The sequence below is a fragment of the Palaemon carinicauda genome, chromosome 17, assembly GCF_036898095.1.
Source record: "Palaemon carinicauda isolate YSFRI2023 chromosome 17, ASM3689809v2, whole genome shotgun sequence".
Lineage (NCBI taxonomy): Eukaryota > Metazoa > Arthropoda > Malacostraca > Decapoda > Palaemonidae > Palaemon > Palaemon carinicauda.
The window spans coordinates 51,140,850-51,157,493 of record NC_090741.1 but is presented as its reverse complement, the minus strand read 5'-3'; the positions used below and the strand labels follow the sequence as shown (position 1 = coordinate 51,157,493).

The 16,644-nt window shown below is 38.2% G+C and overlaps 2 protein-coding genes across 8 annotated transcripts in view; both read right to left on the bottom strand.

Moving 5' to 3' along the window:
* Positions 1 to 1,369, bottom strand: part of LOC137656743 (CAP-Gly domain-containing linker protein 1-like) — a 57,856-nt gene extending 56,487 nt beyond the window's left edge. For 2 of the 4 annotated variants that reach the window (XR_011047013.1, XM_068390985.1), the window contains exon 1: positions 1,303 to 1,368. The gene's annotated coding sequence lies outside the window, so the exon portion shown is untranslated. Of the gene's footprint in view, positions 1 to 1,069; positions 1,242 to 1,302 lie in introns of those variants that run through there. The other 2 variants (XM_068390989.1, XM_068390986.1) reach the window with 2 other exon arrangements.
* A 3,777-nt stretch (positions 1,370 to 5,146) lies between these two features.
* Positions 5,147 to 16,306, bottom strand: LOC137656742 (adenosine deaminase 2-like). 4 transcript variants are annotated; one of them, XM_068390983.1, is made up of 11 exons: positions 16,124 to 16,306; positions 15,111 to 15,293; positions 12,937 to 13,054; positions 12,552 to 12,649; positions 11,567 to 11,599; positions 10,123 to 10,289; positions 9,200 to 9,333; positions 8,179 to 8,378; positions 7,633 to 7,790; positions 7,255 to 7,457; positions 5,147 to 5,423 (listed from the first exon to the last, which is right to left on the bottom strand). In XM_068390983.1, exons 1-11 carry the CDS (start codon positions 16,257 to 16,259, stop codon positions 5,261 to 5,263), a joined length of 1,593 nt encoding a protein of 530 aa, XP_068247084.1. In that variant the 5' UTR covers positions 16,260 to 16,306; the 3' UTR covers positions 5,147 to 5,260. The 4 variants fall into 4 exon arrangements, with proteins under 4 accessions (XP_068247084.1, XP_068247085.1, XP_068247083.1 ...); XM_068390984.1 differs by lacking the exon at positions 11,567 to 11,599 and adding an exon at positions 11,329 to 11,361; XM_068390982.1 differs by lacking the exon at positions 11,567 to 11,599 and adding an exon at positions 12,400 to 12,432 and having other exon boundaries at positions 5,148 to 5,423.
* Positions 16,307 to 16,644: the final 338 nt, after the last annotated feature.

Below are 16,644 nucleotides of genomic sequence, written 5' to 3'. Positions count from 1 at the left end.
AGACGAATCAGTTTTAGACTAAAATATCTTTGGAAGAATTGATCTAATAGAGATTAGGATGGTCTAAAACTTGTACAAATGTTCGTGCCTTTACACCAGACCAATAGGTCTATTGGACGAAATCAGTTTTAGACTAATCGACATTAGACCAATAGGGCTATTAGACGAACCAGTTTTAGACTAAAATGTCTTTGGAAGAATTGGTCTAATAGACCAACTTGCTTTGGAGCAATTGGTATCAGACGAACCGTAAGCATATGGCTGAGAAAAAATTACAATGCTTAGAAAAATCGAATATAGGCCTAATTATGGTGGGCATAAACCTTCAAGATAAATAGTATTATTATTATTATTATTATTACTATCCAAGCTACAACCCTAGTTGGAAAAGCAAGATGCTATAAGCCCAGGGGCTCCAACAGGGAAAAATAGCCCACTGAGGAAAGGAAATAAATAAATGAAGAGAACAAATTAACAATAAATCATTCTAAAAAAGTAACAACGTCAAAACAGACATGTCATATATAAACTATTAACAGCATCAAAAACAAATATGTCATAAATAAACTATAAAAAGACTCATGTCCGAGGATAGGCTAAACAAAGGCCTACATAGGTTAGGTAAATTGATAATAATAATAAATAAATTAATAAATTAATAATAACAACCGAAAATTTAAAATTTTTACTCTAGCAAAATGCATGCACCTAGGCTAACATTTTAGAAATCGTCACATGGTTTCTACAATATTGAAGAAAACTCATCATGTTTATTGATAATGTTGATGGCAGTATTTGAAAAAAACATAATAGAGATTAGGAACTGACACCATAGATATGATTGACAGATGAATATGACCTAATAATGGATAATGGTAGGCATAGGCCTAGGCTACGAACACATACAGGGCTACTGGATAATGGTATACATAGGCCTAGGCCACGAACACATACAGGCCTACATATATATTACAATTCGGGTTTTATTAATTATTGATTATTAATATGGAGTAAAACGTGGACAGTAATGGCTCCGATATATATAATGCACATGGATAACCGTATTCACATGATATATATAGGCCTAATAAATATGGAGGGCTGGATATAAGATGGCGGACTTGAAGTGAATTCGGTTTACGAGACAATATCTCCATTTACTCCCAAATTATGCAATCCTGCAGCTCTCCTCTTCTTGTAAGGCAATTAAGAGGTTCTTTAAATGATGGGAAAGCTAAAAATGGTAAGATATATTGAAAAAGGGGGGAGGAATTATAAAAAAAACTAGGTTGGTTTCCTTACCGAACGACCTGCAACTGACACTGTCAACATCGTCAACCCAACTGAAGTTCGTGATGCCCAGGGTTGCCAGATTTTCTAAATGAGAAAAGGCCAACTTATAATCAACCACAGCTTTAAAAGGCCAGTCCATTATTAGAAAAAGGCCAAAAATATAGTATTTAAAGCCCACCTTTTTATGATATGACTAAAGGCCAACTAATTTTTTAAAAAGGACAAATTTGAGATTTTTTGGCCTGAAAAAAAGGCCAAACTGGCAACCCTGGTTCGTGATGCCAGCGTACATTTGATATATATTCAAAATATATACTAAATTATAAATAGAGTAATTACTCAAAAGTACCACTATTTTTAATTGTATATTTTATGGACACTTTTGAGTAATTACTCTATTTTTGGATTTAGTATCTATTTTGAATATATATCAAATGTACGCTGGCATCACGAAAAATTCATCTTAAAATTTTCATCTTTATGTTCCTAAAGTTTTCTTTTAGATTTTTTTTTGTTAATTGTTTTCTGAGTTTCCATATATTTTTGTATTAAAAAAATCAATATAGGTTTTCGTTAATAACTGACCCGTAACTTTGAGCAATATTAAAAAACATCAGGAATGGCTAGATTTAGCGCAAGTTTTTACCTCTACATTGAGACGCTGCTATTGTTTGAATAGTTTATTATGTAACTCAACATATATGATAGATCTTAACTTAAAAAAATCTTTAATGACTTTAAGTATTTATATTTTGTGAACTTTTTTCATGCAAGTAACAAAATAATCTTCCTATTGTCTATAGTCTACGCTTTAAAATTACTTCGTTTTCTATAAATAAAAACTTTAGTTTTTAGAAAACCAGACCAGTTAAATTATTGACGCCTAACTAAAGAATTTATGAACTAACGATGCAAAAATTAACAAACTCGTATTTTTTTTTTATTATGGAATAATAGATATGAAAATAAGGTTTATATATACTAAAAAATGATGAATATTAATGTAATAAAACATTATGTATACATATAAACATATGCATGTGACATTTAAATAATCGCAAGTTAGATATGTATGTCTTATGTAACTCCATAATATTATGCGTATCATGCAACATCATTGCATCGGTGCATGTATAAATTTAATTATTAAGTGATTATAAGTATTGTTGCATATATAATTCATTACTTGATAGTCGAATTTGTATTAAATACCTCGAGAAAAGTACAACAGTAACAGCTTGATTACGTCATGCTACAACACTTCTTTTGAATGTAACATATTTTAACAAGTCAAAACATTCTATTCTTTTTGTAACATATTACTTACATATCATAGTAGTGAGCAATAATGATGATAATGATATACAGGAATAGCTTGAGGAGATGGACAGTAAAATCCTTTATCTAAAAGCTTAGTGAAAATGAATTGTACGAGGCCAGTAACAGGTTTTTTTTTTTTTTTTTTTTTTTTTTTTTTTTTTTGTACATGCAGCAAGTAACGCATGAAAATAAAGACGTACACTCTACCTATGTTTTCTTCTACCCTTCAACCACCATCGGAGTCCATGTAAAAAAGTCATTGAATGTAACAACTTAATTTAAATTCTATTAACTTTTGTTTTTATATCTATTTTCATGCTAATGTAAACCTTATCGACAAAAGCTGTTGAATATAAACATGTTATTATCACTCTTATTTGATCTGTAGGGACTCTATGAATACCTGTGTTGTCTCTTAATAAAGTTAGCTGTTCAGATGCTGTCTTCGTATTAATTTCTCCTTTATACCTGACCCATCGGTGACCCACAGAGGTCATTGAACACACAGCCTGCCTCCCAGATCACAGCTGCGTCTGCTGTATCCTCCAACAATGACCGCCACTAACAATGACATACATGCCCATGCTATCACAGTGACGTTCTTGCCCTTCACCAGCAGAGATGCTTTACCAGCAGAGATGCTTTACCAGCAGAGATGCTTTACCAGCAGAGATGCTTTTGCCTGGTTTCTGAATATTGAGATTCAGTTCTAAATCAAAGGTATGAACTACTCAAGCAGAAAAACCAACAATGTCTTTGCTACAATCCCCATTGACACATTTCTAGAAATCTCCGACTGGCTTTGCTAGTAATGGGACACCCCACACAGAATGATACCTTTAAATCATACATACATACATACATATACCAAGGCACTTCCCCCAATTTTGGGGGGTAGCCGACATCAACAAAAGAAACAAAACAAAAAAGGGGACCTCTACTCTCTACGTTCCTCCAGCCTAACAAGGGACTCAACCGAGTTCAGCTGGTACTGCTAGGGTGCCACAGCCCACCTTCCCACATTATCCACCACAAATGAAGCTTCATGCTGAATCCCCTACTGCTGCTACCTCTGCGGTCATCTAAGGCATCATACCACCTGGATATTTATGTACAGCAAGTACTACTTTAGTACAGTAATATTTGTTTTGCTTGATAACTGACTTGTAAATTTGAGTCATTTGGGTCATTGCTTCACTCCTGAGGGCATTCATCCCTTCTCTGGGTGGGTATCAGCAGTACAGAAGTTCCCCATGCCCTCTGTTGTCAATGCACTGCAGGCATTCTTGGGTATGGTGAACTACTATCACCAGTTCATCCCAACCACCGCTGCCGCTCTTGACCCCTCTACGGTTCACTCAGTGGTAAGCTAAAAAACCTTCTTCATTGCAAAGTAATCCCTATCATCTGCTACAGCTCTCACCTTTCCCATACTAACTGCACCCCTCCTACTCTGCAACGATGATACTGACTCTCCTGTAAGGGCACTACTTAAACAAAGGATCAGTAGACTGCCCTGCTCATTGGGCTCCTTCAATAGGAAACTACTTTCAAAGGTGGAATCCAGCTACTCTGCCTTCGACTACAAGCTAATGGTGGTGTATTTGCCTGTCTGTAACTTCTGCCACTTCTTAAAGGGGATATAATTTTTTTGTCATTTACACGGACCACAGGCCCTATACCTTTTGCACTCCACTCGACAGTCCGACGACTGGTCTGCCCATCAACACTGACATCTCTCTGAAATTTCTAAGTACAACTGTATCGTTCAACACAGCCCTGGTAAACTGAATCCCATCACTAAAGACCTCAACAAAACACACTGGCTGCTGTATATCTGGGAATGAATTACAAGGCTGAAGCTCAACAAAAGTACCACAAGTACCAAACTTGCAGGACATCCTGCCCATCCCTCCATATGGGTGATTTAAACGCCACCCTCCTTTGTGACATAAGTGCTGGTAGGCCAAGCCTTTGGGTGCCTGCGTCCATACACTGATAGGTGTTTCAATTGATCTATGGTCTCTCCCACTCCTCAAGCCAATTTACTACATAGCTACTGAAGTCAAAGATCCCAAGGATTGGATACGCCATGTCAAACTTAAAAAGTGCGTTGACACATGGATTCAGGTGTGGGCACTTTTCATCAACCTCAGTGTTGTTTTGCAATCAATTTCATAGTTATGATTATAAATAGATAAAGCAATAATAATAACAAAGGGTATCGCTCTACCTAACTTACTCCAGTCTTAGAAGATAAGTAGGCTATATCCAATAACAGCATATTTTCAAAATTCAGGATTATTAATTCCCCATAGATTGATTCAGATTTTATATCAAATAAGTCTCTCCAGTACCGACACCTCGTTATCATTTAAGCTTACCAAAAATAATTCTTGATAGAAATTTCCTCTTCGAAATGGAATTTTTCAAATGACTGATAAATGCTCAAATAATTTTCATGTCAATTATGCAAAAGTGTGCCATGATTTCTCAACACAGGACAAGAATACTTCTTCTTTTATAATGAAAACTATATTTCAAAGAAAATATTTGTTGAAATAATAAAAAGTCACCGGGACTATTTTCCTTTCGGTATGGCGACCTTCATCACGAGAGAAAATCTAATTTTCCCTGTCAAAAGTCATCAAACAACAGGCTCCGAGGTAGTGTTGACGGATACAAACGTGGGTGTGATGAGTTTTCCACGGGCGTTGATGAGCCTTTTCATTTCTTCGATGAATACGTCCCACTCCTGTTGCCACATCTTCATCAGCTCCTCTTTGCTGTCGTTGTCCAGGCTGCTGTATCTGTTAGAGGAGAATGTAGAAGATTGAAAATGAAAAAGGTTCACCAGCGTTGTTGATTCAAAGGCCTTAATGTGCTAGGCACCGCTCATACGAGACTTACTAAGTTTTGATAACATTCTCTTAATCCTTATGTACCAACCGTGTGTCACTCCGGGGTCACCAATGTGACGAGCCGAGAGAGGGTTGTGACTCAAAGGCAGGATGCAATCAACTGAGTCACAACCCTCTCTCGGCTCATCACATTGGTGACCCCGGAGTGACACACGGTTGGCTGAGTCACAACCCTCTCTCGGCTCGTCACATTGGTGACCCCAGAGTGACACACGGTTGGTACATGCTCTCTCGGCTCGTCACATTGGTGACCCCAGAGTGACACACGGTTGGTACATGCTCTCTCGGCTCGTCACATTGGTGACCCCGGAGTGACACACGGTTGGTACACTTACCATTAATCCTGAACTAATGGGTGCCTCTTCAACGACCATTTCTTTTGAAAGCATTTTCTTACAACAGATTCTTCTTTCTCTAGGTCCACCTTCACTATCATGACCTCAAATTCTTTAGCTCCCTCTGACATTTCCCTCAGAAGCTTCACCCAAGTCCTCGGTACTCCCTTTCTATAACATGTCCTTATTACATGTCCATACCATCTCCATCTTGACTGTTATCATTTTAGTAGCAAATACAACCTTAAAAACTTACCTTTGATTCTTAAGTTGTCAGTCTTTCACGCACTAAGATCTCCAGATTTCTGTCTTCTCCAACTTCTGTTCACCTTTTTATTTTTCTAACACCCGTGTTTCTGAACCATATATCTACCCTCGCCTGGTTGCAGTACAAAAGAACTTAATGATTTTTCAGTTTATTTGGCGATCTTCCATCACAGTCTACTCTTCTTCCAATTTTCCACAAATTGTTTCTACCTAGTTTTAACATCAGGTTCGTATCCTTCTTCAGGGCTTAAAGTAGATTCTAAGTACTTGCCATTGCCTTCCAGTTTTAAATCTAGACCTCTTCTAATGTGTACAATGTTTTATATATTCCCTGCTTTCTGAATGGACTATGGCACAGTGACTTGCATTTTACCAATATTTACCTTCATACTACTCCATCCAGGAGGTTTGTGCCACCCTCTTACCCCTCTGCAACTATTCTCAGTCCTTACCATAAAAGATCATATGTACAGTATATAACAATTCCCATAGGTTATTACTCCCAATTCCTCCACTAAGTTCATCCATGACCAGCACAAACAGAAAGGAGCAAAGTACAGACACTTGATATTAGCCATTTATAGAAATTTATTAAATGATATTTGAATCTGAAAGTGACAAAACATAGGTTGTACTATATGAACTTTCTGAGTAGTCTCTAAGTATAAAACATAAGTGTGTTCAAGTGATCTAGAATAGTCCAGTGGAATGTTCACTGATGGAAGGTGTAGCTTTGTGACCAAACTATGTTTGGTTAGAATTATTGAAAAAATAGACTTTAAGCAAACTGCAATTGGTTGGGGACAACATTTGCAAAATATATATTTTGATAATTTACCTATGGCTAATTAAGAATTTACCGTATAAGAAAATTCCTCTGCGATTACCTTAGAACTTAGCTTAAAAAAAGGGAGTAGTTCAGTAGCCTAGCTGTAATTGGTCGAAATCTGGACTAATAAAAATGTAGCTTAATAACTCAGAATGGACTTAAGCATAATGTCAATGATTTGATTGTGATTTTCAAGGAATTAACATTAAAGAAATAATCATAATAATAGGCTCCATAAACATCTAAAAGATGAATAACCCGAATATCATAAATCAAATCCTTGACTTACTTTATTGAATTGATAGCGAGCTGCTTCAAGAATCTCAAATCAGCTTTGGCACCCCCAAGGGCCATGAAAGCTTCGTAGAAGTCATGAGATAAGCCAACGGCACCCCAAGTGCCGGGGTCATCTGCCGAAACGACAACGGGGAAGCCCTCAGAAATCAGTCCAGCAGCTGGGTGGTTCCGTAGATCCGAGATCAACATCAATACCTTAAAGAGAGAAAGAGAGAGGGAGAATAAAGTTCATTGCCACTCCACACTTGACTGTCTAAATAATCGATTATAAGGAACTGTAAACTTGACTCAGCTCTTTGAGTAATAATATCAATGATAAAGATAATATCGGTTCGCATGGAAATGATAGAATTAGAGGACTATTTCATACTTGGTTGGAGATCGGGCAGATTTCTAGTGGAACACCCTTTTCAAGAGCGAGCTTTTTTGCCTTGGGATGCTTTGTGATGGCATATCCATGGCCAATCCTGGTAGCGTTGAGGAGCAGGGCATCAATCAGATTCTCGTCGGTGCTCATGCCCATCCAGGCTGAAAATATTGGGGACCAATGTATATATATATATATATATATATATATGTATTTGTATGTATGTATATATATATATATATATATATATATATATATATATATATATATATATATACACATATATGTATAAGTATATATACAGAGAATGCTGTATTTGGATATTCAATATGCTACTGATGAAATATTTGTATGAGCAATCCCAGTGTCTGAAACTATGGACGATTTTGGCAAGGAAGAGTTACGTTCGATTCAGCAATTAGTTGTCTCTTCTCTGGAGTATTATATCTACATATATTGAACTAGACTAGACTGGTGAAGCCTGCAGCATTAGGTAAAAGTATATCTTGTTTAGCTAAATGTTAACAAATGTTCCTAAAAGAGACTTACTTGTTTCGCCGGCGTGATAAAATGCTGGGACCTTAACGTCGCCTTCAGACAGCGTGAGCAATGGGTCCAAGATGTCTTTGAGCGGCAAGCCCAGATCCTCCTGTCCGACCAAATCGAAGCCAGCGAGATAATTCGGACACTCTTGCTGCAGTCTCTTGGCCAATTGAACATAACTCCAGATTGTTGTGATATTATCCACTCTGCAGAACAATAATTATAATATTGCAGATAGAAATAATACATACATATACCATGGCACTTCCCCCAATTTTGGGGGGTAGCCGACATCAACAAAGAGATGGAGAAATAATAATAATAGAAAAAAAATCATGGCTTTATTCTCCATACATAATCAGAAACCCTTCTACGGCACAGAATACTGATCTCCTGGACTCCTATGTCCCACTCTTGGGTAGTGCCATAGTCTCTGTACCATTGTCTTCCACTTTCTTGAGTTAGAGTTCTCTTGTTTGAGGGTACACTTAGGCGCACTATTCTATCTGTTTCCTTATTTCCTTTCTTTTCTGGGCTATCTTCCCGGTTGGAGCCCTTGGGCTTATAGAATTCTGCTTTTTTCAACTAGGATTAGGGCTTAGCTAATAATAATAATAATAATAATAATAATAACAATAATAATAATAATAATAATAATAGTAATAATAATAATAATAATAATAATAATAATAATAATAATAATAGCAACGTGGGGGTTAGTGATTTAGGAAACACAGTGACTGGAGGATGGCGAAGGCTGATATGTAAAATGAGGTCAAGAGGGTGACATATAGCCACACTTTCATGTACAGTACCTTATATATTGAGCTTTAAATAAACTTAAAGAATGACTTTGTGCTTCTTGCAGCTTCCTTTATTTTTCTCTGACACCGTTTTGTTTTCCTGCGGTAGACTGAACGCGGGAAGGTAAAGTTATATTTCTCATGACGTAGACATTTTAGACTAAATTACGTGTTCCATCCATATCTAATATATGATTAGAGAATAGAGAAAAGGCGGAACCTACCTTCTTAGGGGAGCATAGATGTAGCGAGTTCCGAAGTAGGTCGCGCGGTGATCCGTGAGGAACTTTTCGCTGACCTTCTGGTAGACCTTGAGGGACTCCTCTTCTGTCAGCTCTGAGCCATCAAGTTCATATAGCTAGAAAAGTAAGTTCGTGTTAGCTCTCTTCTTGTGTTGTGAAGGACTATCTAAAGGTTTAAAGGTCACCCGTGAATGGTAGATCCAAAGCACAGTGACAATAGCCTAGCCTAGCAGAACTATGCCCGAGAGACTTACCATATATACATATGATCATTGCCCAAGCTATGAATAGGGAGGGCCAGACAAGGGCTGCTGATGACTCAGCAGGTAGACCTATAGGCTCTCCTGAACTCCCCATCCTTAGTTCACAAGAATGGTGAGGTTGCAGGCATTACAAGATGCTGTCAAGCTTGAGCGGGTCTCGAACCCTAGTCCAAGAAACTTGCCAGACACGGATGTTTCCAATAGGCCATTTATTGAATTTTGTATGTAAATACAGTTAGAACATATATCATTGACAGATGTAAACCAATTCACATTGATATTTCTGGCTAATGTTTAAAAACTGAGGTTTTACCAGCCATTTTTAACTAGAGTGATGAAGTGTTCAGCATCAGGTAAGGGTATACACGTTCATTATACATTAGACAGCTATCTCAATGTGGTCTTTATTTTGTTTGAAGAAATATGAGGTAAAATGACTAGGTTACCACCAATGTATGAAAGAAAACTGTTTATAGATATATTTGTATATGACAAAATCAGCAATGTGTTTCTCTTGATAAACATTTATCCTCATTAATATAATTCTCTCTCTCTCTCTCTCTCTCTCTCTCTCTCTCTCTCTCTCTCTCTCTCTCTCTCTCTCTCTCTCTCTCTCTCTCTCTCTCAGTAAAAGCTACTTACTCTGGGCAGCGTACCCCTGAACTCTACATGGAGCACATTATCTTCCATGAATTCCAGCAGGGCGCGAGACAGATAAGCCTCCCAGGCAGGCCTGTACATCACCATTCCAGTCATGGCGATGAGAGTGCTCTCGAAGGCCTTCCAGACAGCGTTGATGTCTGGAAGCTCTGGAATGCGAAGTTAGGCATCTAGTATTTCATGTGAGGTCTAAGAGCAGAATTTATAGCTAATATTAATTCCAAGTATCTTATAATTCTATGAACTTTTAAGAAGAGTAGTTTTTTAGAAAGGCAGTGTTTAATCTATGGCATAGTGACCTATGGAAGAGGTGTCATCAGGCCAATAGAGAAGGTTGTATCGAGATTAGTTAACTTAATCCCTAAGAGTCCTTTTTTGTGAAAATTATTGTAAGGGTTCCGCAATCAGTTAAAAATGGAGATTTTCAGGAAAAGCTATCACAACTCTTCAATGATCGATAAAAATTAGATGGCAGATTTATGGTGAAGAACATAATTAATTCTTTAGAATTGGTATAACTTCCGGGAGGACGATTTACTTGTTGCCAGGTCTTTAACAACGTAAAATTAAGGAAATACCATTGGAAAATGAAGGTACAATTCCAATAGTTAGGTTTCTATGAGGAAGCTTTAAGGCAAAAGAACATGAGACCTTCAATAATTTACCTTCAAGGAAGTGCTTTTCATTACATGATATCTCTCTAGGGCGGGGTTACACGGTCGAACGGTTTGCTGAACGCGGTTCAACAGACAAGCGTTTGAAGTGATGTTCGAGCGTGGTTGTCGAACACATTTGTTGAACGGTTCGAAGAAAGTCTATTCTTGCCTGACTTTTGTTGGCGTTGCTTCATTGTTCACAAACCATATGCATTTGTGGCTGACTCCACTTCCTCGAACCGTTCGGAAAGCAACAAGTTCGACAGCCGGGTTAGACAAACTGTGTAAACCCTGTTTTTAATTAATTTATCAAAATGAAGGGGACTTCTCTAGAAGGTGATGTCAGGGTCTTTAGTGAAGCTAATCAGGGAATGATACAGCATCTTTAAAAGAAAAGAATTCGGTCCACTCACCTTGGGGGTCGTCGAACACAATTGAAAGCCTGTCCTCAAGTTCTCTGGCAAAGTCTTTTAGTGAAGCGAATTACAAAGCGATACAGCATCTTTAGAATAAAAGGAATCAGTCCACTCACCTTGGGGGTCGTTGAGCACAATTGAAAGCCTACCTAGAAGTTCTCTGTCAAAGTCTTTTAGTGAAGCAAATTAGGAAACGATACAGCACCTTTAAAATAAGAGGGATCGGTCCACTCACCTTGGGGGCCGTCGAACACAATTGAAAGCCTGTCCTGAAGTTCTCTGTCAAAGTCTTTTAGTGAAGCGAATTAGGAAACGATACAGCATCTTTAAAATAAGAAGGATCGGTCCACTCACCTTGGGGGTCGTCGAGCACAATTGAAAGCCTGCCTAGTAGATCTCTGTCAAAGTCTTTTAGTGAAGCGAATTAGGAAACGATACAGCATCTTTAAAATAAGAAGGATCGGTCCACTCACCTTGGGGGTCGTCGAGCACAATTGAAAGCCTGCCTAGTAGATCTCTGTCAAAGTCTTTTAGTGAAGCGAATTAGGAAACGTTACAGCATCTTTAGAAGAAAAGGAATCAGTCCACTTATCTTGAGGGTCGTCGAGCACAACTGAAAGCCTGCCTAGTAGATCTCTGTCAAAGTCTTTTAGTGAAGCGAATTAGGAAACGATACAGCATCTTTAAAATAAGAAGGATCGGTCCACTCACCTTGGGGGTCGTCGAGCACAAATGAGAGCCTGCCTAGTAGATCTGTGTCAAAGTCTTTTAGTGAAGCGAATTAGGAAACGATACAGCATCTTTAAAATAAGAGGGATCGGTCCACTCACCTTGGGGGTCGTCGAACACAATTGAAAGCCTGTCCTGAAGTTCTCTGTCAAAGTCTTTTAGTGAAGTGAATTACGAAGCAATACAGCATCTTTAGAAGAAAAGGAATCAGTCCACTTACCTTGAGGGTCGTCGAGAACAATTGAAAGCCTGCCTAATAGATCTCTGTCAAAGTCTTTTAGTGAAGCGAATTACGAAGCAATACAGCATCTTTAGAAGAAAAGGAATCAGTCCACTTACCTTGAGGGTCGTCGAGTACAATTGAAAGCCTGCCTAATAGATCTCTGTCAAAGTCTTTTAGTGAAGCGAATTAGGAAATGATACAGCATCTTTAAAATAGGAAGGATCGGTCCACTCACCTTGGGGGTCGTCGAGCACAATTGAAAGCCTGCCTAGTCGATCTCTGTCGAAGTATTTTAGTGAAGCGAATTAGGAAACAATACAGCATCTTTAAAATAGGAAGGATCGGTCCACTCACCTTGGGGGTCGTCGAGCACAATTGAAAGCCTACTTTGAAGTTCTCTGTCGAATTCTTTTGGGGAAGGATACGACGCTCTCTTATCGCTCACCAGGGTCCAATTACAAACTGTGTCTGGTGTGGCCATGAACCTTTTCAAGAGAGAGAGAGAGAGAGAGAGAGAGAGAGAGAGAGAGAGAGAGAGAGAGAGAGAGAGAGAGAGAGAGAGAGAGAGAGAGAGAGAGATGAATGATGAATTGCTTAGCCTTTGGATACATAGCTTCATCTCTTACTGATTAAATATTTTTATCAATGGTGCCCCTTAGAAAATTAGTCTTTAATCTAAATTTCTACGAGTAAATGAGCTATATTAGGACCTATTTTGACCTAAGAGAATGAAATGAAATTTCCAAGACTTATGTAACTAACTCAGACTTACTTGAGTAGGAGTTGGTCCCCTTCGACGAAACACATGTAGAGGTTGTCCCAATAGGAGATCTCAGAGACGACCCAACTCACAGTGGCCATGGCCGTGTCATGGAGGTGTAAAGCTGCCCCTAAAAAAAATTGACAGGTTTTATTTATAATGGGTTTTATTTATAATGTGAAATTGGCATACTCTATTATTATTATTATTATTATTATTATTATTATTATTATTATTATTATTATTATTAGGATCGGATAAGAAATGACTACATAAGGGGGTCGACAAAGGTGGTGGAAATATCAAAGAAAGTGCCGGAAGGGAGGCTGAGATGGTATGGACACCTGATGAGGAGAGATGAGGACCACGTTGGGAGACATACTATGGAGATGGAGGTTCAAGGAAGAAGAAGAAGAGGGAGACCAAGAAAGAGATGGAGGGACTGTGTCAGAGGAGATTTACAGGAGAAGGGGATTGATGAGGCAGAAGCGCAGAATAGAAAAAGATGGAAACGGCTCATCCGCAACGGCGACCCCACATAAAAATGGGAACCAGCTGGGAAGAAGAAGAATTATTAGGGAAACTACAACCCTAGCTGGAAAAGCTCCAACAAGGAAACATAACACAGTGAAAAAAGGAAATAAAGAAAAAATAAACTATTTGAGGGGTAAATGGAGAGGGTTTGGGCATGCTCCTCGCACTCCCCAAGAGAGATTAGTTCACCAAACTTTCAACTGGGCTCCACAAGGCACTAGAAGAGTTGGGAGACCCAGGGCTACATGGCTGAGGGATATGAAGCGTGAAGTAGGAGATGGCGATTGGAGAAATATTGATTTAAAAGCTCAAGATAGAGACGACTAGCGAAATATAACTGAGGCCCTTTGCATCAATAGGCGTAGGAGGAGATGATGATGATGATATGTGAGTGTGTATCTGATTGACAATTCCGGTTATTTCATTGATATTATTATTATTATTATCATTATTACTTGCTAAGCTACAACCCTAGTTGGAAAAGCAGGATGCTATAAGCCCAAAGGGCTCCAACAGGGAAAATAGCTCAGCGAGGAAAGGAAATAAGGAAAAACTACAAAAAGATTAGGAATAATAACACCCTTAAAATAAATATTTTATATATAAACTATAAAAACTTGAAAATAACGATAGGGATAGAAACAAGATAGAATAGTGTGCCCAATTGTACCCTCAAGCAAGAGAACACAACAAAAGTGTATCTACATAAGAAAAACTACAAAAAGATTAAGAATAATAACACCCTTAAAATAAATATTTTATATATGAAATATAAAAACTTGAAAATAACGATAGGGATAGACACAAGATAGAATACTGTGCCTGAGTGTACCCTCAAGCAAGAGAACACAACAAAAGTGTATTTATATACATACCCATACAACCCTAGTTGGAAAAGCAGGATGCTATAAGCCCAAACGGCTCCAACGAGGGAAGTAGCTCAGTGAGGAAAGGAAATAAGGAAAAACTACAAAAAGATTAAGAATAATAACACCCTTAAAATAAATATTTCATATATGAAATATAAAAACTTGAAAATAACGATAGGGATGGAAACAAGATAGAATACTGTGCCTGAGTGTACCCTCAAGCAAGAGAACACAAGAAAAGTGTATCTACATATGTAATGTGTGTAAAATTACATGATTAAATCCATGACCCAAGAGGTCAATGTAGAAGTTAGGAGGAGTGTGAGAACACAAAGTCAGTCATAAACAGGATGCGAAAGTCAAGACCAAGCTAACCATTTGCAATATAACATTTTCCATGAAGAGTAAACACAAGACAAACCGTGAGAAGAGTTGTGTCTCACCGGATCTAGATAGCTTCCTATATTAATGTTGTGTTTACCATTTTACGTAAATGCTGAGATAATTAAGTATACATTATCATCAGATAATATATTTTTGTTAGTTCTTATCACCCTGTTATACGGAATGGTCATCCGACCAAACCATCTATACTCCTGTGATGGAGCTGCCAATAAACTGTTTTAAAGTTAACTTACTTAGACTTATTCAGAAGAAGTAACCCGCAAGTCTAAAATATTTAACACATTGAAGAGACATTTTGATTGGAACCATAATGTGTGTTTATAACAGTACCACACCAACACATACACACCCACATAACAGACAGACCAATCAACCAACCTTTAGGCATCAACTTGAGGAACTTGTAGACATCACTCTGTTCTATTTCCTCTCGTGCCAGGAGGAAATTCTTAGCTGGTAGGTAGTGGAGGCTGCTGAAGGAGGCGTCCATCTCGGCCATCTTTCTCTGCATCAGGTATTCGTTGACCGCCTGCTCGTCAGCGTTCAGAATCTGGTCTTGCCCTGCGAATGGTGAGAGAGAGAGAGAGAGAGAGAGAGAGAGAGAGAGAGAGAGAGAGAGAGAGAGAGAGAGAGAGAGAGAGAGAGAGAGAGAGAATGTCTTTAACAATCTTGCATGATTTATTCTGTTTCTTTGCAAACTTATTTTCTTTCGTAAATTTTCCAACATATTTATATAGTGCTGTACTAGAGCTTTATCTAGAGATTATTAATAGCCAAAATCAGGTTCAAAAAGCGTAAATTTATTATACTATCATCTAGAATACTTAATTTAAGCAAAAAAAAAAAAAAAAATGGCTAAGTTAATTTCATGACCATTGACTTTAAATCCTCCTAATAACGTTTAAATGGAGTTTCAGTAATACTGCAAAAGGTATTTAACTAAGTAGGTTTAAAGGTTAAAAGGTTTAAAGGCCGCTCATGAATGGCAGAGGCAAGGGACAGTGACATTGCCCTATCAAGCGGGATAATGCCCTAGAGACTGACCATATACACGTATGATCAGCGACAAAGCCCCCTCTTTACCCAACCTAGGACTAAGGATGGCCAGGCAATGGCTACTGATGATTCAGCAGATAGACCTATAGGCTCCCACAAACCCCACCCCTCATCCTTGGCTCACAAGGATGGTGAAGTTACAGCGACCAAAGGAACTAACGAGGTTGAGCGGGACTCGAACCCCAGTCTGGCGTTCACTAGTCAGGGATGTTACTACATCGACCACCACAAGCTTCAGCTCAGCTTTTTTTTTTTTTTTTTTTTTTTTTATATAATTTTGTGGCCATTCATTAACTACTGTAAGCCTTTCCTTTCTAAAAACCTCCGATACTCACCCATAATGGTTATTTGCTCATTAGCTAGCAGCTGCTGTCTCTCCTGCCAGTACGTGGAGTTTTCGTCAATGGCTTGGGCAACAGCAAACAGCCCGGCAGCATACACCACAAGGGCTCTGAAGACGCCTAAACCCATTCTTCGATTATTCTTGTCCCTGGTAAAAAAGGAGGACTGGTATATTTTTACATGAAGAGAGACAATGAACGATCTCACACAAAAGTTGTGTACAAGGGAATGAAAGCATTGCCTGTAGACAAGAAAAATGTCTGTGATAATGAAAGATCAACCATGCGCCCTTGTTTTCAAACTCAAACAGTTGGGAGTGGGTGGGTCGTTTCTTAGCATCATTATTGAATTTTCAAGTGATAGATCTCAGAGAGTATAGGAACGTGATATCTGGTGTTCCTCAGGGTAGTGTTTTGGGCCCATTACTTTTCATACTATATACACATGACATATGGTTTGGCCTAGAAAACAAGCTTGTTGCATATGCAGATGATGCTACTCTCTTTGCATCAAT